Below are 22697 nucleotides of genomic sequence, written 5' to 3'. Positions count from 1 at the left end.
TGGGCGTGGAATAAAGCACGCTTCAACTGGATTTTGCGAAAAACACGCCCACGGGGGCGGTTAACACCGACGTTGTCCGACGTTTTCTACCAAGCAAACGCCCAAACAAGATCGACTACACACGGTCTAATCATGGTGGGAGAAAAAAAAAACAAAATCAAGTGACACCACTATATGTTGAAGTCTTATTTGGTAATCAAATGTAAAATAAAATCATTCAGAGACATTTAGTTTATCATTTTAAAAAAGCAAATTAGAGTATCAATGAGTGGTTGTGGTGTTTTAAAACACTAGTTTAATTTTGATGGAAAAAATAAACTAAAAAACAAAAGATGCAAGACTTGAACTTGAGACCTACTTGTTGGAAAACAAGGAGATTTACCACCATACCATCTTTGCTTTTAATACTATGGGGTCCAACTAATTTATTTTATGGGGTTCTTGAAAATTTTAACATATCAGTTCTACTATTTTTTTAAAAAACATTGGGGTCCATGAACTCCGACCCGCATCATGTGGATCCGCCCCTGATAGTGAGATATGTAAGGTATTATTAAATATTCTATCTATCTTAAATATGAAAGTGAACTTTCTATTTAGGATCCCTCCCTTTTACATATTTACACCATCATTCATTACTTTTTCTTTTGTAATTTACTACACTTAAAACTTAAAAAAAAATCAACTTTAGCCTCTAGACCAAAGTTACTACACATAAAAATGAATCAACTCAAATATAATACATTTCCATGCTTATTTTATGTACGTTTTCAGTTGGCCTACGTTTAGACGTAAATTTTGTTCCAAACCGAGTGAGGTTATATATAATACATTTTCATTGGAGGGTATAAATTTGAGTTATTATATATTTCAACCTTGTCGCAACACACGACAGGTAAAATTACTATTATATTGTCATATATCTATACCAAAAATCAAAGTCGATTTTTACACCCCCGACTTTGGTCCTTTCACTTTGCAAAACACTTATGGTTGAATGTCTTTTTTTTTCCTTTTTGTGGTTTCTTTTTTAAGCTATAAGAAGCTCTTTTTAATTACAAATGTCAATTATTCATTTAGAGTAGGAGTTGGGTACAAAGTGGGTTTTTCCTAGAAAGTCTAGGAGGCAATCAGAATGCGATATGTGTCATTGAAGATTTTTAACTAGAAGGGCAATTGTGTACTTTCACATTCTATTTTTATTTTTGGAATTTATCTTCATTAACTAACTATCCATGTCCATATTTTGTAACCGTTTTTCTCCATGATTTTCTGAATAATTTATTTTCAAAATTTAAACCAATCGCATATTCCATTGTTCAGAAGATTACTGGAAATTATCAGCATGTTCTTGGTGTTGTGTTTTAACAGTTTACAGGGCTAAAGTCAATTTTTTATATATCCCATAATATAAAGGTGGTTTTGTAATTGGCAGATTACTGTTTTGTAATCTGCTTGCTGTTAAAACACAGTGTCATGAAATCCTCCAGCATTACCAGCATGGATGGTAAAACACAGCGTATGAATCTGCTTGCTGTTAAAACACAACTGTATGAATCTGAATGCTAAAACACAACTGTATGAATCTGCTTGTTGTTAAACCACAACTGTATGAATCTAAATGCTAAAACACAACTGTATGAATCAGCTTGCTGCTAAAACACAACTGTATTAATTTGCTTGTTGTTAAAACACATCATCAAGAAAACGGAGATGATACGAACAGTATTTGAATGGTGATGATGAACCCGGAGATGGTGGAGATGGAGAAGTGTTTTAATTTGATCCGGTGCTCTCCATCCTTTCTAAAGTTATCTTCTTCCATGATTGTAATTATTTTTGGTAGGGATTGGGGATTCGAAGATGGGTTTGGAGAGAGAGAGAGAGGGAAAATCGCGTGAAATTAGGGACTGGGTTTGACTGACGGTTATCTAATTGATTTAAAACACGATATATTGACAAAATTGCCCCTAGTCTTTTAAAACAATGAATTAAATAAACTAAAAAATTACAAGATTGCCATTGACTTCATCTTAACCATTAAACACACCCATTGGATGGCCCAGATCGCTTCCTAAACTTTCTAGGAAAAGCACACTTTCCGCAGGATCCCTACTCATTCATTTAGACACATTTTATGATTTTTTGGTATGTTTCCTATGTATGAGTCAGGTCACATATAATACATTATAATTGTACGGTATAAACTCGATTTACTTTATGTTTTGATTCAGCCACAATGCTGACATATGTTACATTGAGTTGAATCGAATACGTCGAAACACAGGTTTTTAAATGGTTAACACATGACATAACATTTGGAAGAACCCATTTGATTTTTGCAACGGACCCGCGGTGATTACTAGTTAATCTTAAAAAGTTTGTTTTATTTTACATCTAACATTAGCTCATAGAAATAATGCTCATTATAAGTTTCCAATCTCAATGATACAACAACTAAATAATATTCATTAATTAATTAATGCTTAGTTGATAATTAGTTATAAGTTATGTAGAAGCACCATTCTTGAAGTTGGTTAATAATTGGTATTTTTTAAAATACAAATATTATATAGTAATTTATATATTGTTTTTAATCACGAAAAGTCTTCCTATAATATGCAATTGTTTTTAAATACAAATATTATATAGTGATTTATATATTGTTGTTAATCACGAAAAGTCTTCCTATAATATGCAATTGTTTAAAACAAATAGTCCCTCTACATATTAATTAATCAAAATACCCATAACCTATAACAATATATTCTAAATCAAATTCAATATCTTTGTGAGAAGCATATTCTAAATCAAATTCAATATCTTTGTGAGAAGCAAATTATAACATTCTCAAATTATATACGGATAAATATAAGCTTTTGGGTTTGAAAACACAAGAAAAATAAGTTGAAAACTATGCCCATTGTGCACCATCGTTGGCTTGCAAACCCATATAGTACAAAACCAACATAGAGTCACTATAAATCCATTTTTACTATAAATATGTTATTTTCAGTTCTTTCAAACTTAAAACAAGTTTTACATAGTTTAATTTACTTCCTTACAAGCAATTTATTAAAATTATATACATAGTGATAGGGCTACAAACGAACCGAACAAATACGAACAAGAGCTTATTCGTGTTCGTTTGTTAAGAAATATATGTGTTCACGAACTGTTCATGAAACACTTAGCGAACGAGATTTTATGTCCGTGTTCGTTTATTAAGGAAATGAACTTGGTTGTGTTCGTTTGTGTCTGTTTGTTAATTTTAGGAATGAACGAAAACGAACATCGATGAACACAAATGAGCACAAACTAATATTCTTGAAAACAAACGAACACAAACAAGCGTTCATGAACATAATATATAATACAATGGCACTTATTAAGTATAAAGATTCGGAAGGAAAATGACTATTTTTAAAGGATTTGGGCAAAACCATTAAAACGACCAAACCACATGGAGCAAAACGGAAGTTAACTCTATTAAGTATTTTATTTGTCAAAGTTTTGAAGTATTTAAATAAAATAAAATAAAAACTAAAAACACTAATGAACTATCGAACAGAATCGAACGTTCACAAACATAAATGAACGAACACGGTCTCTGTTCATGTTCGTTCATTTAGCTAAACGAACCAAATTTCTTGTTCGTGTTCGTTTGTTTAAAAACAAACGAACGCAAATGAACTTCCCGCCGAACGATTCACAAACTGTTCGTCAAACGTTTGGTTCATTGAAGCCCTACATATTCATCAAGGACATTAGGTTAATACTATATATTTCACTAAGTTTCCTCTTTTCTAAGTGTTTGGCTACATATACTCTGACGAGGTGTGACCCGCGTCGCTCACCCGACCCGGTTACAACCTTTTATATTTACATAAATACCCAGAATTATTCTAGAACCTTCCATATCTATAAGGAAGGTGCATAACTAAATCTCCCACTTTTCGGGAAGATCATGTAAATCTCCACCTTATCGGAGCACATCCTAAAATAAGGGAAACCCTAATTGAGAACCTATAAATAAAGACAAATACGTAAGGTACGATCATCTAATTCCCATACACTTTTCCCTTCATATACTTCTCCAAAAGAACGAATACTTATTCTCACGCCGGAGGGTGGTTACAGGAATAACCCCATTCCTGTAACGAGTCCTAACGGTGTTTCTGTTTTGCAGCCACACGTTCGGGTCATTGATCGTTGAAGTTTCCAGAGTTGTTAAGGTCAGTGTTTCTTCATTGGCGCCATCCGTGGGACCAAGCAAGAACAACAAAGAGCTTCATGGCAAGTGATCAGAACATGGCTGGTCAAAGAGCGACGAATGATAATCTGACGCTAGGGGCGGGAGGCGTAACCGCCCCAGTATCATCACCGGCCGTTACCAGATCGTTAGATTTGGAGTTCGAGGCGGAGGGGCCACCACCAGGGTTTGGTAACGTTACCACCGTCTCTTCCCAGGCCGTGGTTACAAACCCTTACTTTTACATGCCCTCACAAACACAACCCGGAAGGGTGGAGGGAGCAGGCAGCGGCACCTCAGCCCCAGGGGCTGCTATTTCTTCACAGACTTCGCGTCTTTTCTCCACCCCAGTCATCACCTCGGCGAGTCCTAGCATCTTAGCACCTGGAACCAACACTCCTCAATACTACCAACCGTTGATCTCCAGCCCAATGCCACCGTTGTATTCAGCCGCACTCACGGCAGCATTGTCCACCCCGCCTCATCAGCCGGTCATCATGCCAACGGGAGTAATGAATGCCCCTGTCACGCCAGGCAATCAGATGTATTTCCCGGGATATTGCTACGCGCCCCCTTTCGGGTACTTACCCTCATACGGGGGAACAGCCTATCCCCCTCAGGGAATGACACAAGGGATGTCACAGTCGCCCTACGCGGCTTACATGCCGCCGTGGTGGAACTTTCCGAGTCCACAACCAATGTATACTCAGGCGTCAACTGAACCCGTACACGACAGGGAAAACGCGGTCCGACCCCGGTTTACTCCTTTTGAAAACTCCGGTCCAGGAACAGGTCCCGCCCCGGGTGCAAACAACCCACCGGCACAAACAGTGAACTTAGAAGAGGACGAGTTAACCAAGCCATACAAGCCAGTAGATGCAACATTCCGATCTAAATTTACACGCCGTATCGCCGAAGCCCCTATTAAAGAAAAACCAAAGATGCCCCAAACAGTCGGCAAGTACGACGGCCTCACCGACCCGGATGATCACCTTAATCTATTTAAGAGTGCGGGTGAGGTGGCTTGTTGGCCCATGCCCCTTTGGTGCAAAATGTTCGTACAAACCTTAGTAGGAGCAGCGCGAGTATGGTGGGACAGCTTACCCACAGGCGAGATAGACAGTTTCGAGGATCTGGAATCAAAGTTTATCCTACAGTTCAGTCAACAGCGCCGACATACGAAAGATAGGAATGAATTACTCCATATCCGTCGTCGAGACAACGAAACGGTAGAGAATTTTATCATCAGGTTCAATAAAGAAAGCCTGGCGATACCAGGTGTCACTAACGATTTGGCATGCGGAGCTTTCCTCCAGGGGGTTAATGATGACGAATTACTAAGAACGTTGCATGGAAGGGACGGGGTACCCCCGACCATAGACGAGATACTGCGGATTGCCAAAGTATACGTTATACAAGAAAAAGCGGTAGCGGCCAGCCACGCGGCTAACAGAAAGAAAGAAGCCTTGAAGAACCAAGAAGAAAAAGACAATCGGGGGTCTAAAAGTAAACACAGGGGAGACCGATATCAGCGGAACGACAGAGACTCGCGTTACGATAAGCATCGGAGCTCATACTCAAGAAATGAAACGTCAAAACCCCGTTCTGAATATCCCAATCTAAGCAAGACCCCGGCAGAAATTCTGGCCTCGGAAAACCTCAGGCTCAACCCACCAAAGCCGCTGAAAGATAACCCGAACAAGGATACGAGCAAGTACTGCGAATACCACAAGGGAAGTGGACACGACACCAACGATTGTTTCCAGCTTAAAAAACAAATCGAGTACTTCGTAAAGTCAGGAAAGTTGGCACATCTGGTGCGAGATATCAAGCAGGGTCCGCCGGTGGTCAAGGAGGAAAATGACAAGGCGGCAGGAAAAAGGCCGCGAGAGTTAAACATGGTCCATGCTGGTATAGGAAGAGGGGCTAAACGGAGTTTCTCCACCCTCGAGCCTTGGATGTTGGCAACAATGACCATCGAACCACGAATGGAAGATTTGCATCTTACCACGGACGCCCTGATCGTTTCCGCGGCAGTAGGAGATTACCGAATGAGGCGAATTTTGGTTGACACCGGAAGCTCAGAGGATATCATATACGAGCACTGTTTCGATAGAATGCAACCGGAGGATAAAAAGCTGCTCGAATCGGTACATGCTCCCATTAAGGGTTTTACAGGGGAAAAGGTGGATCCCATTGGTCAAATCACCTTCCCGGTAACCTTCGGGCAAGCACCCAAGGAAAGAACAATACTACTAACTTTCCTCGTGGTCCGCGCCGAGTCATATCACAATGTAATCATCGGAAGGTTCACTTTGGGGAAGTTAGACGCCATAGTCTCCACGGCAAGAGGTTTTATGAAGTTCCCAACACCGCAAGGTATTGCCACGGTGTTTCGAGATAGAGTTGGAGAAGTATTGGACACCAAACGATGCCGTCAAGGCCCCGCAGGGGTTACAGGGCCAGAGAGGTGGGTACTGAGCACACGCCACCCGGATCAAATGGTCACCATCGGCGATACTCTGTCCCCAGAGGTAAAGAGCAATTTGAAACAATTGCTAAAAAGAAACGTAGACATATTCGCTTTCGAGCACGCCGATATGACCGGAGTCCCTCGCGATAAAGCAGAACATAAGCTCTCCACGCTCCCAGGCATTAAGCCAGTCGCCCAGGGTAAACGCAGTATGGCCCCGGATCGCCGGGCAGCGGTCGTTAAGGAAGTACGCAAGTTAGTGGAAGCTGGAATCCTCAGAGAAACACAGTATCATACCTGGGTGTCTAACCCGGTCATGGTTAAAAAGCCAGATGGCACATGGCGGATGTGCATTGACTTCAAGGATCTGAACAAGGCGTGCCCGAAAGACGCATACCCGTTGCCGGAAATTGATTTAAAAGTTGACTCCCTGGTACCGTATCGATACAAGTGTTTTCTAGACGCATATAAGGGATACCACCAGATCAAGATGGCCAAAGAAGACGAAGAAAAAACAGCCTTTCACACCGACGTCGGCATCTTTTGTTACACCAAAATGCCTTTTGGGCTACGGAATGCGGGAGCCACCTACCAGCGCCTCATGGATAAGGTTTTCGAAACACAGATCGGGCGGAACTTGGAAGTTTACGTAGACGACCTGGTCATAAAAAGCAGCGAAGAGAAACAAATGTTGGCAGACATAGAAGAAACTTTCCAGCGGCTCAGAAAGCATAACATAAAGTTAAACCCAAAGAAGTGCTCTTTTGGGGTTGAAGAGGGAAAATTTCTGGGGGTAGTAGTTACCCACGACGGCTTTAAAGCCAACCCAGAAAAAATAACCGCCATATCGCGGATGCCATCCCCCCGAACGTTGAAGGAAGCTCAAGCCCTAAATGGACGACTGGTAGCAATCAACAGGTTCCTTGCAAGGCACGCTGAAAAATCACTGCCGTTTATAAAAACGCTGAAAGATTGCCTCGACAAAAAGAATTTTAAATGGACGGCAGAAGCGGAACGAGCTTTGCAGGAAATGAAGCGGTTCATAGAAAAACTACCCACGTTGACCGCGCCCAGACACGGCGAAGTGCTAAAAATGTATCTGGCGGCGGCCCACACAGCGGTAAGCGCGGTGCTCATGGTTGAACGAGAAGGGAAACAAACACCCATATACTACATAAGCCGGGTGTTGGCGGGGCCTGAAACGCGTTACCCTACACTGGAAAAGCTGGTATTAGCATTAGTACACGCCACCAGGCGATTAAGAAGATACTTCCAGGCACACCGCGTACAGATCTTAACTAATTACCCGCTACAGCAGATCCTGCACAAACCTGAGGTCTCGGGTCGATTGGCTAAATGGGCTATCGAGTTGGGAGCCCTGGATATCGAATATCAGAAACGCACAGCAGTCAAGGGACAAGTTATCGCCGATTTCTTAGCCGAAATACCAGAAGGAGAGGTAGTCACGGACCCGGTTGTCCAAGACATACCAGAAACGAGCACAGCGAGGCAGACTTGGAAGTTGTACACAGATGGATCGTCTAGTGGTAAAGGGTCTGGGGCAGGTTTGATGCTGATAAGTCCGGACCAAATCAGGCTAATGTACGCCTTACGTTTTGATTTCGAGTGCTCCAATAACGAGGCGGAATACGAGGCGCTACTGGCTGGTCTACGAATGGCAAAATCCATGGGTGCAGCCAGGGTCGACGCATACGTCGACTCACTGCTGGCCAACAATCAAGTCAACGAAACATATGAAGCAAAAGACGAGGCAATGGCGAGATATCTGGCAAAAACCAAAGAGCTCATGAACTCTTTCGATAAAGTCACGCTCAACCACGTGCACAGAGGGAAAAATCAGATAGCAGACGCCTTAAGCAAACTTGCCACCTCCGGCATGGAAAAGGAAGTCAAGGTTGAGACATTACAGACACCTTCAATTGAACCGCGTAGCGTCTCCGCTGTCACAATGGAAGAACCCTGTTGGTATACCCCGATCCTGCTTTTTCTCAAAACCGGCGAACTGCCTCCCGCCAAGGGCGAGGCACGAAAGATTCAAACGAAAGCACTGCAATACGAGGTCAGCGATGGTGTCCTGTATCGAAAATCTTACCTGGGTCCCATCCTACGATGCGTCTCCCCGGTTGAAGCGAAATACCTCATCAGTGAAATACATGAGGGTATATGCGGTATACACGCGGGTCCTCGAGCAGTGGTCGCTAAAATTCATAGCGCGGGGTATTACTGGCCCGGGATGCATGAAGACGCCGTCAGAGAACTGAGAAGATGCCTCAGCTGCCAAAAATTTGCCCCTCAAACAATTCGGCCCAAAAATAGTCTAGTACCGGTGACATCGGCTTGGCCTTTTCAGAAATGGGCTGTAGATATTGTGGGACCTTTCCCGCCCGCTCCCGGGAAATTAAAATACTTAATCGTGGCGGTGGACTACTTCACCAAGTGGGTGGAAGCAAAACCCTTGGCTAAGATAACGGCAGAAAACGCCAAAAAGTTTCTCTGGGAACACATTGTATGCAGGTTTGGCCTACCGCTCTACCTGGTAAGTGACAATGGGACGCAGTTCACGGATAGAATTTTTCAAGAATGGTGTGCCGATCTCCACATTCAGCAGATCTTCACGTCGGTAGCACACCCACAGGGTAATGGGCAGGTAGAGCGGACGAACAGAAGTTTGTTAGAAGGTATCAAAAAACGGCTGGGACACGAGGGAAGCTCGTGGGTGGAGGAGTTGCCACACGTCCTTTGGGCGCATCGAACAATGCCCAAGACCAGCAACAACGAAACACCATTTAGCCTTACCTATGGAATGGAGGCTATGATACCTGCTGAGGTAGGGTTACCATCGTTACGCCGTCTCGAAGTAAAAGATAACAATGACCAATCGCTGAGAGAGGGCCTAGATTTATTGGAAGAGAGGCGTGAGGCGGCCGCCATTAGCGAGGCACGTTACAAAAAAGCACTGGAAAAGTATTACAATAAGCGGGTGTCTAAATTAAGTTTCAAGGTGGGCGATTACGTCATGCGCGACAACGAAGCAAGTCGAGCGGAACCAACGGGAAAACTAGGCCCCAACTGGGAAGGTCCCTATGTCATCCAGGAAGACTTGGGCAAAGGAGCCTATCGCCTGTCCCGACTAGATGGCACGCCGGTCCCGCGCAGTTGGAACATCGCACAGCTGAAGAAATGCTATTTGTAATGCCTTGCTCCTAACAGCAAGAGTCAATTACCTTTTCCAGTTCGCATTTGTAACCCATCATGGGATTTTTACTCTTTGTTTATTTTTTAATGCAAAGATGCAAGTTCATCTATTACAAAAATTACCATCGCACAATGAATGCATTATCCGGTAGAAACAAAAACAACACCCTTAAACACGAAATATTTTTCATTATAAGTCATAGGGTAACTACAACAAGCGCTTACGGCGGGTATCTTGGTAATAGATACATAAACCGCCTCAAAAAGCAGATAGGCATCATTACATATACATAGCCTATCTCAAAAAATCAAAAACCAAGTACTTGTCCCTGTTTTTAATAAAAACCAAACATAAGGGAACCAAAATACAGAACATGTTCATAAAACACCTATTGATGAAAGATGGGTGCCGTCACCACTGCAGGGGTAGGCACCCCCACATCATCATCGTCTTCCACCACCACCACAGGGTTGACGGCCAAGGGAGCAGTTGAGCCACCAACCATTCGGAACATCAAGCCAGAGGCATCCGTCGGCTGCCCCTTCGTCCGACCACCGGACTGACGTTGGTAGGTCAGACGATATCGCCGTTCAGGGTCCACCTGGATCAAGTCAGTCAACACATCAGCCGATAGCTGCATTCTGGGATCCTCTGGTTGAGGGTCCGGGATAACAAGGCTTTGACATGCTCGGTTGGCACGAACCGGAGCAGCATTTGGGATTGGTCGTCTGCTCCTAAGCATTGATCTTGTTACCGGATGCTGTAACATCAAAAGGCCATCAGCAGCGTCAAGCACCCGAAAGATCTCGGAAAGCCTTTGCCGGTATCGTTTTCTTTCCATTGCACAAACATAAACAAAAATGGAAACGAAGGGTGAATTTATAGCAGTAGTTAACAAGTTTTGACAGTGATGACATCAGGTATATTAATTAAAAGTAATCATCACACATCACAGAGTCATATTTTCAACGACGGCGGTGTCAGAAATCATGACATTTGCATTAATTTGGCTGTCAAATCAAAACGGATAATGGGCACTAAACCCAATTTAAACAGTATCAGCAAGAGTACACAACGAGCAAAACAAATGAATAACGGAATGGTCAGTCTTCTTCGGACTCGTCCGCAGGGTCCAGCATCAGACGTAGCGAGTCTATTCCATCTTCATTAACTTTATCCATCAGATCGCCATAGCAAGGTAGAGGTTCGGTGTACGCAGCTTCAAGAGCCTTCGCCATATCAGCCTGTAACTTATTTTTGAGGGTTTGGAAGTCCGGCGGGACTCTTTCCGCTTGCTGGCAGTCCATGTAGCCCTTAAGTACACCATCATGATGACCAGCTTGGTAGGCAGCGGCGGAAAAACGGTCAATCAGGCTAGTAAAGTGGGACGACTCACGCAGAAATTCGAACGCCCCCACCAGCCCATTAGTTATCAACCAATTCCTGTCTCCCCGCATAGCCGCTAGCTGGTTGGTCAAATCATCGATCTCTGCATGGGATTGTGCCAGCGCGTCCTCCACCTCCCTTAACTTTGAAGACGACGATGCAGCAAGCTTATTGTTTTGGGTGACAAGGGAATCACAATGATCTTGCATCTCCTTGAATTTTGCCTCACGCTCCTCCAACTCTCCCTGCATCAGTCGGATCTTGGTATGACAGGTCTCTACTTCGGTTGTCAAATCCTGGTACCGCTCCTGAACCTGGGACACAAAATCAGTGTCAACACGAAATTTTTCCAATTGGGCCGATAACTCGTGTCTCACCTTCTGAGCCTCTGCCACAGCCTTGCGTTCCAACTCCTCTTGTACATTTTTCGCTTGAGCCAAAACCCTATCTTTTTCCGCCATATCGCGGGCCCATAAGATCCTTTCCTCAGCGAGATGTTCAGTTACCCTCCGCAAATCCTCCTCGGCCTTATTCTTCTCTGACAGAAATCGGGCCTCTTTCAACCCAGCGGTCTGCAGTTGACTTTCGAGGCGATGCTTGTCATCCCTCAGTTCTTGGATAATGACCCGGGCCTCATGAAGTTGGGTGTTATCACGCACCCACCGGCGCCGTATCTCTACCAACCGGCGAGGTAGGGTCACAGAATCTGATATAGACGAATTCATCAAATCCTCATTGTTTAACCCCTCAACATACGCCGCTTCAGCGGGGGGGTACGCCCTCTCAACCCAATGTTGGACAACTGGAGGAAAGATAAGTCGGGAAGATTCAGCAATCTTCCATTGAGGCTGGTAACGTTTATCCTGGGCATGAGGATCCCAACAAACGGTAGGTATAAACAAATCATCAATCAAGCGGGCACCATCGTCAGCAATGCCGCTGCTCGACGCACGATTATCGCCTCCACCCACGCTAGTTGCCTCATGCGCGGTCGACGCGGCAGCAGCATTGGTGTCAAAACCAGCAAACATGTCCTTGGGCGATTCAGGAAGGGTTGTGTCAAAACCACCTGATCGAAGCGAGGGCAGCGGCTCGGAAGTTACGGCTATGGATACCGTAGAACTAGGAATGGGCATGATGCAGCTCACAGCGGGAGCGAATGACGCTGAAACTTGTGGACTCGTAGGCATGCTGGTACTACCAGTACAAGACGCCGCCATAGTCGAAACAACAATGGATGGCACACCCCCGGATGATATTCCCGCAAAGGTACCTGCACCACAAGACCAGACGGACGCTATCAGCAGGGACACTAGTATGCCATATGGTTATTTAAAATAAAATACCTGGTGAAATTGCACATGCGGCTTGCACCGCCTGAAACGCGCTCAGCGTAGGTGCCACAAAGATTTTCCTCTTTTTCGAAGCACGGCCAGGACTGGTCAGGTCGGAAGCTAAGGAAACTTCACGACTCGCGTTGGGCGTCTCTTCCATCACGGGCACGCTGACAGTGGTTGCTGCAGGTTTTCTCCCAGACAGCTTTAGCCGAATAGGTTTCTTCTCTGATGATGCTGAAGTAGCGGCCGCCATACCCGACAAGGGAGCGATATACTCCAAGGGATCCGTTGGCATCGCCGGTAGAAGAAATTGTTCCAGATGCACTTTCAACACATCTGGTTCCCCTTCATCAAGTCTCCGGTCGTTGGGTTTCAACGCCAGGTGACGTGGTGGATCAACAAAGTCAAACATCCCCCACTCCCCTGCGCAAAATACGTGATTTAATTAATACCGGATTTAAAAATATGTTAACCAGGTGTGGTAATGTAAACATACCTCCATCTTCCCGTTGGAATGAGGGATAACGCCTTATATCCGGCCATAACAGGCTCATACCGGCCATCACTAGCGCCCCTTCTGGAATAATAGTGCACTCAAAGGGGCGGCCACACAGTTTTACATACAGCGCATTTGACGCGTACGAATCTGCAGGGGGAGCATCATCCTTCACTTTATCCTTCGGTCCTTTATCTTGCCAATGCATTTCCCCGGGAATAGCACTGGCATCCAGGTAGAAGAATTTTTTCTTCCAATCCTTGTCTCTAGAACTTGTAGGGATCTCCCTCAGACATGATACTTCGGTATCCCGCCGATCAAAGGTAAAGAAAGGGGATTTCCACACAAGTACGAAGAAAGCCCTAAAGACAATCAGTTCTGGGATGTGACCAAGAGCTACGCAGGCATACTCGAATTGTCGAAGTTTCACAAGGCCAAGAGGATGTATTTGAGAAATGTGGATGCGGTAGAAATCAAGCACCAATTTCAAAAATTTGGTGATGGGTAACCGGAAGTTGCAAAACTTGAAAAAATCACTAAACAAAGTGATTTTACCTGCTTTCAGGGGAAAGGCGGTGTCGGTTTTTGACGGCAACACAGGATTCCATTCAGCCCTAATGCCATAATCATGGACCAAATTGTTGAAAGACATCACGCCCCATTTGCACAGTAGTACGTCCATGGAAGCGGCGGAAGAGGATTCGGTCGTTTTTGAAGCCATTGAATAGAGAAGATGGTGATAGAGTAATTTGGGGGTGATTTCTTGAACATCCGTTTAAGGCATCGTCTTTTATAAGATACGAAAACTTTTCAAATTCAAAAATGTGTACGAATCGACGCACGTGTCAATCACGGGAAAAGACAGCTGTCATTGACGAGATGACCCAACTGTCACATCCGCTATTTTCGCCGTCATTTCCAAAGGTCGTCACACAAATCATTACGAGTTTACCCTTTTTCTTTTTCTCTTAGTCCGACCTAATGGACTCCCTCCATGAGCTCGGACTGGGGGGACATGACGAGGTGTGACCCGCGTCGCTCACCCGACCCGGTTACAACCTTTTATATTTACATAAATACCCAGAATTATTCTAGAACCTTCCATATCTATAAGGAAGGTGCATAACTAAATCTCCCACTTTTCGGGAAGATCATGTAAATCTCCACCTTATCGGAGCACATCCTAAAATAAGGGAAACCCTAATTGAGAACCTATAAATAAAGACAAATACGTAAGGTACGATCATCTAATTCCCATACACTTTTCCCTTCATATACTTCTCCAAAAGAACGAATACTTATTCTCACGCCGGAGGGTGGTTACAGGAATAACCCCATTCCTGTAACGAGTCCTAACGGTGTTTCTGTTTTGCAGCCACACGTTCGGGTCATTGATCGTTGAAGTTTCCAGAGTTGTTAAGGTCAGTGTTTCTTCATACTCTAAAGAAGGAATATAACTACTTAAAAGTGTTTTTAAAATATCTCCATACGATTTGTGGTAAAGAAAATATTATTTCCTATCATGTTAGAAATTGGCATTCATAGTGGCAAAAATATTATTTCCTATCATGTTAGAAATTGGCATTCATATGTTCTATATTCAAATTTACCTTTTAAAACAGAAATAACGGAGTCAAAGGACTTTGTTTTTTTTCCCACACTACAAGAATTTGTATCTACGACGACAAGGGATATCTCGACGATATTCGGTCGTCAGCATAGCCTTGGGCAGGAGTTATGAAAAAGGACATGCCATTTAGAATGGTTTCCCGATGATAGATTGTCAGCATAGGTTAAAACTAAAGAATTTTTCTTCTTATATTCTTAATTAATGGAAAGCTATAACATTGCCGTCTCATTAGACCCTATATGGAGGTGACATATCGTTCTCATTGCCTTTGGGTGAGGGAGGGTTGTGAAAAAGGAACTACCATTTTAAAAGGTTTCTCGACGAACAGTATCCTGAAGACCTCTATGGAGACGACATGTAATGCTAGTCAATGCTAGTCAAAACTAGTTGAGTCGGAACATATGTGAATATGCGTTTAGTATGCTTATAAGCATTTTTATTCTAAAAGTAATTATCGCAATTTAAAATGTATTATGTCATTAAAATATATTTTGGATCGTGATGTTGCTTTTTAAGCTATAAAGCATGTGTACAAAGTTTAAAACATAAGCCTTATCACAAGGGTGAGACATCATAGACAAGTTTTTACGTAGAAATTAATGCATGTATACATAAGATTTAAGACAAAGGATGCTTAAGAAAGCAATAAATGCTTATTGAATGTTACATGAGGTTGGTAAGGGTTATTTAGTTATTTATGGGGTGTTATCTTCTCTTCTAAATAACGCATGATAAGTTCTAAGTGTCTTAACGTGTTACGTGTATTAAGGAGTTTGTCCTTTTAACATCCTAGCTAAAATACCGAATTATGTTCATACTTTTGTTTTATTTTAAGACTTTGGAAGTGAGAAATATACCCCTTAAATGTTTAATAAGGTTTATGATTTAGGGTTTATGAACGCGATACATAAATAATGTTTAAATGTTTCATGATCTGGACAATACTATGATACATTAGGGTGGAGGGGGCGTCATGTGGGTAGGGGTTGCGGGTATATACCTTAAGCGGGTACGTTGTCGCCACCCCCTCAGGTTGCATTGGGTAGGATTCACGGCTTCGTATATACCCGCTATGTTTCTCCACTTTTTGGCCGTTGACTGTTTGACCCCAAAAAAATCAGGTTAGTTGAAAGAAATGTTGTCAGTGTTTTTTTTAGGCTTAAGGCAGCTTAATGTAAAAATAAGGTGGTAATGCTCGATTAAAGGGGGATAGGGTACATGAGATGAGTGCTCCCTATGAATATTTTTTTAGTTATGATTTACCTAAAATTAATGAAAGGTGTTACCTCCAAAGTCTAAACTTAATTGATGGAACACCTTAATTATAGAAAAATTAAGGAGAACCATTGCACCTGGCTGAATCACAGGCTTGCATGTGGCATCTATGAGCTTTCTTTACACATATTTTATGTATTTTACATTATATTATTAGAAATTATTGAAAGAAAATTATAATTTTAAAACCCACAACTTGCTTATTTCATTAACCAAGGGGAGGATCATGCCAAGTTGCCAACAAAACTTGACACAGGTTTAGCTTTCCCAGGTGCTCTCCTTGTGTTTTACTTTTGTGTGCTCTCCCTCATCCTTTGATCTATTTTTAATTATTCTAATCAAACTTGTTATGATTTTTTATTTGATTAAATAATTATTTCTAAGCAAACTTGTTATGATTTTTTATTTGATTAAAAAGTGTAACAAAAACTTCAACTTTATATTAGGTGTTTGGCAACTTCTAAATGGTTAAGTGGTGAATCAGTGAGAGGTCTGAACCATTAAGTACGAAACCAGTAAGACGTCTGAACCATTAAGAGCCAGTATAATACTTAGGGGTTGTTTGGCAACATCTGAATGGTTAAGTGCTGAACCAGTAAGAGGTCTGAACCATTAAGTGGTGAACCAGTAAGAGGTCAGAACCATTAAGAGCCTGTATAATGCTTAACCGTTCAAAGGCAAATGTCTGACCAATTCAGATTAGAGGTCTTAACCATTCAGACTCTGTATAATGCTTAACCATTAAGAGGCAAATGTTTGAACCATTCAGACATCTACTCGTGAAACAAACAGTCTGAACCACTAAGTGCTGAACCAGTAAGAGGTCTGAACCAGTAAGAGGTAAACAAACAGCCCCTTAACCATTCAGAGGCAAATGTCTGACCAATTCAGATTAGAGGTCTTAACCATTTAGACTCAGTATAATGCTTAACCATTCAGAGGCAAATGTATGAATCATTCAGACATTTGCTCGCGAAACAAACAATCTGAACCATTAAATGCTGAACCAGTAAAAGGTCTAAACTATTAAAAGCCTCATTAAAAGGTAAACAAACAACCTCTAATTTCTATTTACTATAAACACAATCTAAATTCATATTGACTTTCATAGACATTCATTTAATTAAGACCTTAAAGAAAAATACACATTAAGCTCTACGAAATTCATGTTTAAAGTTTTTTACAAATCAAGAGCATCAATATTATGCCTCTTGTCCTTTTCTTATACTTGTTTTTCATTTCAATCGCTGAAAATAAATAAATAAATAACAAATGAGTTGAGAAAACCTATAAAAACCCTAATTAACAAACAGTTATTTTATAAAAAAATTAAGGCATGTAATATAATTAGGCAAATTGAATTTAAATAATTCCAACTTTCTCAATTTAGCCGATAATAATCTCAACTCAATTATTTGCCAATAATAATTTGAACTGGACCACTTTTGGCCAATAATAGTATGCGTAAAAAATAGCTTAACGGAGTTAAGTTTTTTTCCGAATTACAAACCGATGTTTTAGGGCTTTTGATTAGAAGGCGGATACGAGTTGATTGATGTAAAATTTACCTTGAAATACTGCCCAAACGACGAAACCGGTGCTTCAATCGGGTGTTTAAACTTCCAATTAACAAAAATTAAGTCGTTTGGAGCACCATTTCGAGGTAAGTTTTACATAAATCGACTCGTATCCTCATTATGATCAAAATCCCTAAAACATCGGTTTGTAATTCGGAAAAAAGCTTAACTTCATTAAGCTATTTTTAACGACGGACTATTATCGGACAAAAGTGAACCGGTTCGGATTATTATCAGCAAATAACTGAGTTGGAATTATTATCGGCAAAATTGAGAAAGTTTGGATTATTTAAATCCAATTTGCCATATAATTATACATATTTTCAAGCGTTTTAAGCCAAAACAAATCCAAAAGCATAGAGTTATTTTTTATTATTTTTTAACATAGCATTTGTGTAGCACTAAACACATTTTATTACATATATGTAACCAAACTTTCCACTCCACGTTTTTTTTTTTTTCTTCAAACGATCGAAATTATGTATATTACATGTCCTAATTTTTTTTTTCTTTTAAACGGCTTGTTACATAGGGTTTTCATGATTTTTTTTTTTAATTTAAGTGGGGTTTTTAATTAACTGTTTATGTATGTATATATGAGTTTTTTTTCAAACAATGGCTATTATTATTATATATATTGTTGTTGAGTAACGATGAATTATAATTTTAAATTTAAAATAATATATAGTTTTTTTTAATATTTTATTATTTTAATATTATACTACTTTTTATTATATTTACTTTTAACATATTTTCTTTTTTCTAACGATATTTTTTTTCTAATAATATTTTCTTTCATCAATTACTTTTTATTTTTCATAATTCTTTTTTCTGTTTTTCAAAAGATATTGGCTTAATCAATTAATTTAATATTTCTTTAATAACTTTCATACGCTATTTAAAAACAAAAACAAAAAAAACTTAAGTATGCTTATTTTTCCCATGGACATTCCGATATAAGTATTGTTAAAAATGAAGTTGTATTCAGAATAGAGTATTTATTTTGTATCGTTTTTTACTATACGATGATAAACTAAACCGATTCTGCTAGTTTGACTTTTGAAACAACATGTTATATTTTCAAATAACGTTTGTTTAATATTGTCATTTGCTCTGTTTCGCTGCAACATGCGACATCAATAAAACCTAGTTTTATTTAAAACTCATAAAATAGAACATAGAGGTTTGGAGATCCAACCAAAAGGAAAAAAAAAGACACTATCACATAAAACAGAACATGTATGTATGAGTGTGCGATTGTTTAAAAAGGCACATGGCAAACACTTGGTGGCCGGTAAAAATATAACTAGAATTAAAATTGAAATAGATTAATATTCTTTTCTTAGTTGACTTTAATCCAAATTTATGTGGCTCATGTTATTTATGTTTCCCTAAGTAGAATGTCAACCTTAGTTGATTGTTAAACTAATATTATTTATTTTTAAAGTAGTTTCTGTTTATAGTTTTAGAATATTCTAATTACAAGTTGACGGGAAAAGTCAACCCCGTTTTTTTCAAATTTATTTGTAATAACTCATTATTTATAGAAATAAGTGTAAATAGTTTTTATAGCATATCTAAAACGTTATACATTTTAATATATTATAGAGTTAAGTTATAAAAGAGCAAATATTTTATGTGTTGACTTTGTAAGAAGAAAATTTGTGTAAAAAGAATATGTATACCTTGAAAATCATTTTAATGGAGCAAAGAATTATAACGAGTAATGCTTTGAATCTTCACAATATCCATCAAAATGTAAATTAATAGATTTTATTCTAAACTTTAATATATTAATCAAGATAATAAGTTAGACCCACCTAATCAACTATATTAACTGCCAAAATAATGATAGTGCTATTTTGAGATATATATAAAAATGTATATAGACACAAAGAGAGAGATGCAAGAATAATAAGAACATGATATATATATGGTTGAGATTCTTGAGTTTATGGCATGTAAAGAAAGTTTGACCACCATTAAGAGAGAGGAAACACATGAGACCACATGAAAATTTGGTGAGAAAAGTCTTTGAAGGGATTTTGAAGATGATTCAAATTATTTTAAATTGAATGTGATTAATAAGACAAAATTTAGATTCTTATTCATCTTTGTGAGAGAAGGAAGCATTTCCATACATATATCTTTGGTATTGTACATTTTTATTCATATTTGAAGGGCTTGCTAAAATTTGAAGACAAGATGGAAAGACACTCACTAGAATTTGGCTCATTTGTGTAAGAAACATTCATTTAACATGCCATTTTATAAAAATACAATTGACATCTTTTAGCCTATTATCACAAATGCATTTTAAGGTTTTTTTTTATGGTTTGTGAATTCATTCCAATCACCAGAGCAAATTACATAAAGATAGCAGGTAGACGAGCAACAAATTGTGTCGTCATCCCCTTCTGAGAAAACCCTAATCTACAAAAAAAAATTTAATTTGATTTGAGAAGTATTATTCCATTGGAAGCTTGTTACTAGGCATGTAATGCTTTATTTATATGTTAATTTGATTAGTGAGAAGACTAAAAATCTATTAAAGTAAAGATTTTTTAGATAGTACCATTAATTAATTAGTAAAATTATAAAGATGGCCCCACAATGAATTGTGGAAACTTGGGCACATATTTGACTTGATTTTCAAAGTCATTTGGACCCTTAATGCTGCTGCAAATGTTGATCAAGTATCCTACATCCTAAACACCACATCACCAAACTAACATGTGCATCATTATTATTATCCTAATTAAATAACTAATTTATTCTTAATTCTTAATGATATTTACTTACTCACCATCACAATAATTTAAAAAACCAACTAAACTATTATTTAATTCTCTTTAATTAACATTAATTTTCTTTGTTTGACCGAATAATATAATACAAATATATATTGTTTGGTTTGAATGATTACTACTTAACAAACAAATCAAATGAGATGTTGACTTATATCAAATTGGACCTAACGGTTTCATGTTCTTGAATTTAATCATGAATTAATTTAAATCTTATAAACTAGAGTTTAGATGAGGTTGATTCAAGCATGCAAAGATGTGAACATGATAAGTGCTTCGTTGGTCAAAGTTTTTTTGGCAATCACTATGTAAATTAAGTTTTAGTTTTAACATAAATAAAAATATAAAACAAACAAACAAACAAATAAATGTTACATGATCAATGCCATAGACATTATATGTTGCTAGTAACCAAACTTTAACTTTTGAGAAAAAATTATCTCAAGATGATTGATTATTGATACACATATTCGGAGTCCTAATAGACCTTAGACTGACGGTTCATATTATAAGTGGTATATTCACATTTTCAGAAATAAATTTTAATTTTTTTTTTCACAGAGAGAAAAAAAAAAGATCTATATAACAGAAAAATATAGAGTACTAAAACTAGTCGTAGTAAGCTACCAAATTGAACAATAGTGAAATCGTATAATATGGACAGATAACACATCATATAGACACACAAGCAAATGATAACATGCAAAGGCCATCAAAATAAATTGAAAAACTACGCTCTTAAGCATGGTTCTAAAACAAGGTTTCCAAGTCCGAGTAACCGCTCCAAGGTAGGCTGTCGATGCGACTTTCTTCAACTCCGCCTAATTACTCGTAATCGATCAAACGCGGTCAACCTCGGTCAAAATCGGATCTAGTAGGTTAACTCAGGTCAAGTTTGACAAAAATAAAAATAAAACATAATTTCTTTGCCTATCATATTAGAAAATGAATATCATTTTCACGTATTTTGTTATAATTATTAGTTAATTTATGTTATTTGACATACCCTTAATTTTCGAAAACTAATTTCTTTATAATTTAGCATGTCGAGTACTCTCAACTCCCCGCTCGACCGACTAGGGAGCACCTAACAATTTTTCAACCATGCTCTTAAGACAAGAATCTAATACAAATATGTGTCATCCTCCAAAAAGTACATACCCCAAACCAAACCCAATATATCAAAATTAGAATAGAATCGCAAATCAAACTCGCAAGTAAAATAAAAATCAAACGCCAAACCTGCGTAACTTACAAACTGGGTTTACGACGTCATTAGTGGAGATAATGGCAATCAAACTCCCACAAAACATTAAACAATAGGAGCTATGGTTGTTTGATACTTTAAACATAACGATACTAGTGAGAAAGATGACAAGCTTAGCAACAAGCCAACAACCACGAAAGTCACCTACATAATTGGAGTCAAGTTAAGGGGGTTACACTTTTTATTATACATATTCTTGTATAACTTTTTACCTTCGTAATCTAGGAGACCCTTTAGAAAGTAGTTAATTCATTGGTCTTATTTTCGGCATAAATGATAGGGGTGATAAGAGGCCAAGTTGGTGGGTGAAAGAGAATACAAGGGAAAGTGACGATCTCGAAGTTTGAAAATAATTGGTGGGGAAGGACGTGAGTCGAAGGTGATGAATATAGAGGAGAGAGTTCGAGGATAGATTGTGAATCGAGTCGAGAGAGATGAGACGTAGAGGTGGGAGAGTTTAATGTTCATTAGTGAAACACTCATTTTACCTCAGTAAATGAGACTACCCGGCAAATATTTATCAGAAAAGAATGAAATAATACAAGAACCATAGGGCTAAGCTAGCCCTTAAAAACCTACAAATCAAGTTTTACAGTCTTTTAAGCCCAACTTGCTATAGACCGACCTAGCCTAGTCCCATTTCTATATTTAGCTTCCATAAGGATCAGAGGTGGGGAAAAACCAACAGGTTAATTAACCAGAACCGGTAGAACATTAACCAATTAGTGGTTGATTTTAAGTGCCGATTAGCAACCGGTTATAGATTTTTAGTATGGGGACCGGTTATTAACTGGTTTTAACTAGTAGACCGGTTAACCAAAAAAAATACATTAAAAAAACGGTTAATTAACCGAAAATAACCGGTTATCAAACAAACCGGTAAAGTGATTAACCAGACAAGTTAAAGCTAAAACCGGTTAAAGTAATAATCGGTTAAAGTAAAAAAGATAAAATTAACCGGTATAACCGTTTGACACCTT

General features: G+C 39.3%; 1 protein-coding gene across 1 annotated transcript; it reads right to left on the bottom strand.

The window, feature by feature from the left end:
- Positions 1–11045: 11045 nt before the first annotated feature.
- Positions 11046–13882, bottom strand: LOC110925841. Its single transcript, XM_022169686.2, has 4 exons — positions 13162–13882; positions 12675–13088; positions 11706–12601; positions 11046–11642 (listed from the first exon to the last, which is right to left on the bottom strand). Exons 1-4 carry the CDS (start codon positions 13880–13882, stop codon positions 11046–11048), a joined length of 2628 nt encoding a protein of 875 aa, XP_022025378.1.
- Positions 13883–22697: the final 8815 nt, after the last annotated feature.

This window comes from Helianthus annuus, chromosome 1 (assembly GCF_002127325.2).
Source record: "Helianthus annuus cultivar XRQ/B chromosome 1, HanXRQr2.0-SUNRISE, whole genome shotgun sequence".
NCBI lineage: Eukaryota > Viridiplantae > Streptophyta > Magnoliopsida > Asterales > Asteraceae > Helianthus > Helianthus annuus.
This window is presented reverse-complemented; position numbering and strand designations above follow the sequence as displayed.

Bases quoted from the DNA above. Each gene is read 5' to 3' on its own strand.
- LOC110925841 (XM_022169686.2), bottom strand. From the start codon at position 13,882: ATGGCTTCAAAAACGACCGAATCCTCTTCCGCCGCTTCCATGGACGTA. The intron at 12,602-12,674 runs GTATTTTATTTT...CTTGTGGTGCAG, and splicing joins CGCATGTGCAATTTCACCAG to GTACCTTTGCGGGAATATCA. The intron at 11,643-11,705 runs GTGAGACACGAG...TTTGTGTCCCAG, and splicing joins CTGTGGCAGAGGCTCAGAAG to GTTCAGGAGCGGTACCAGGA.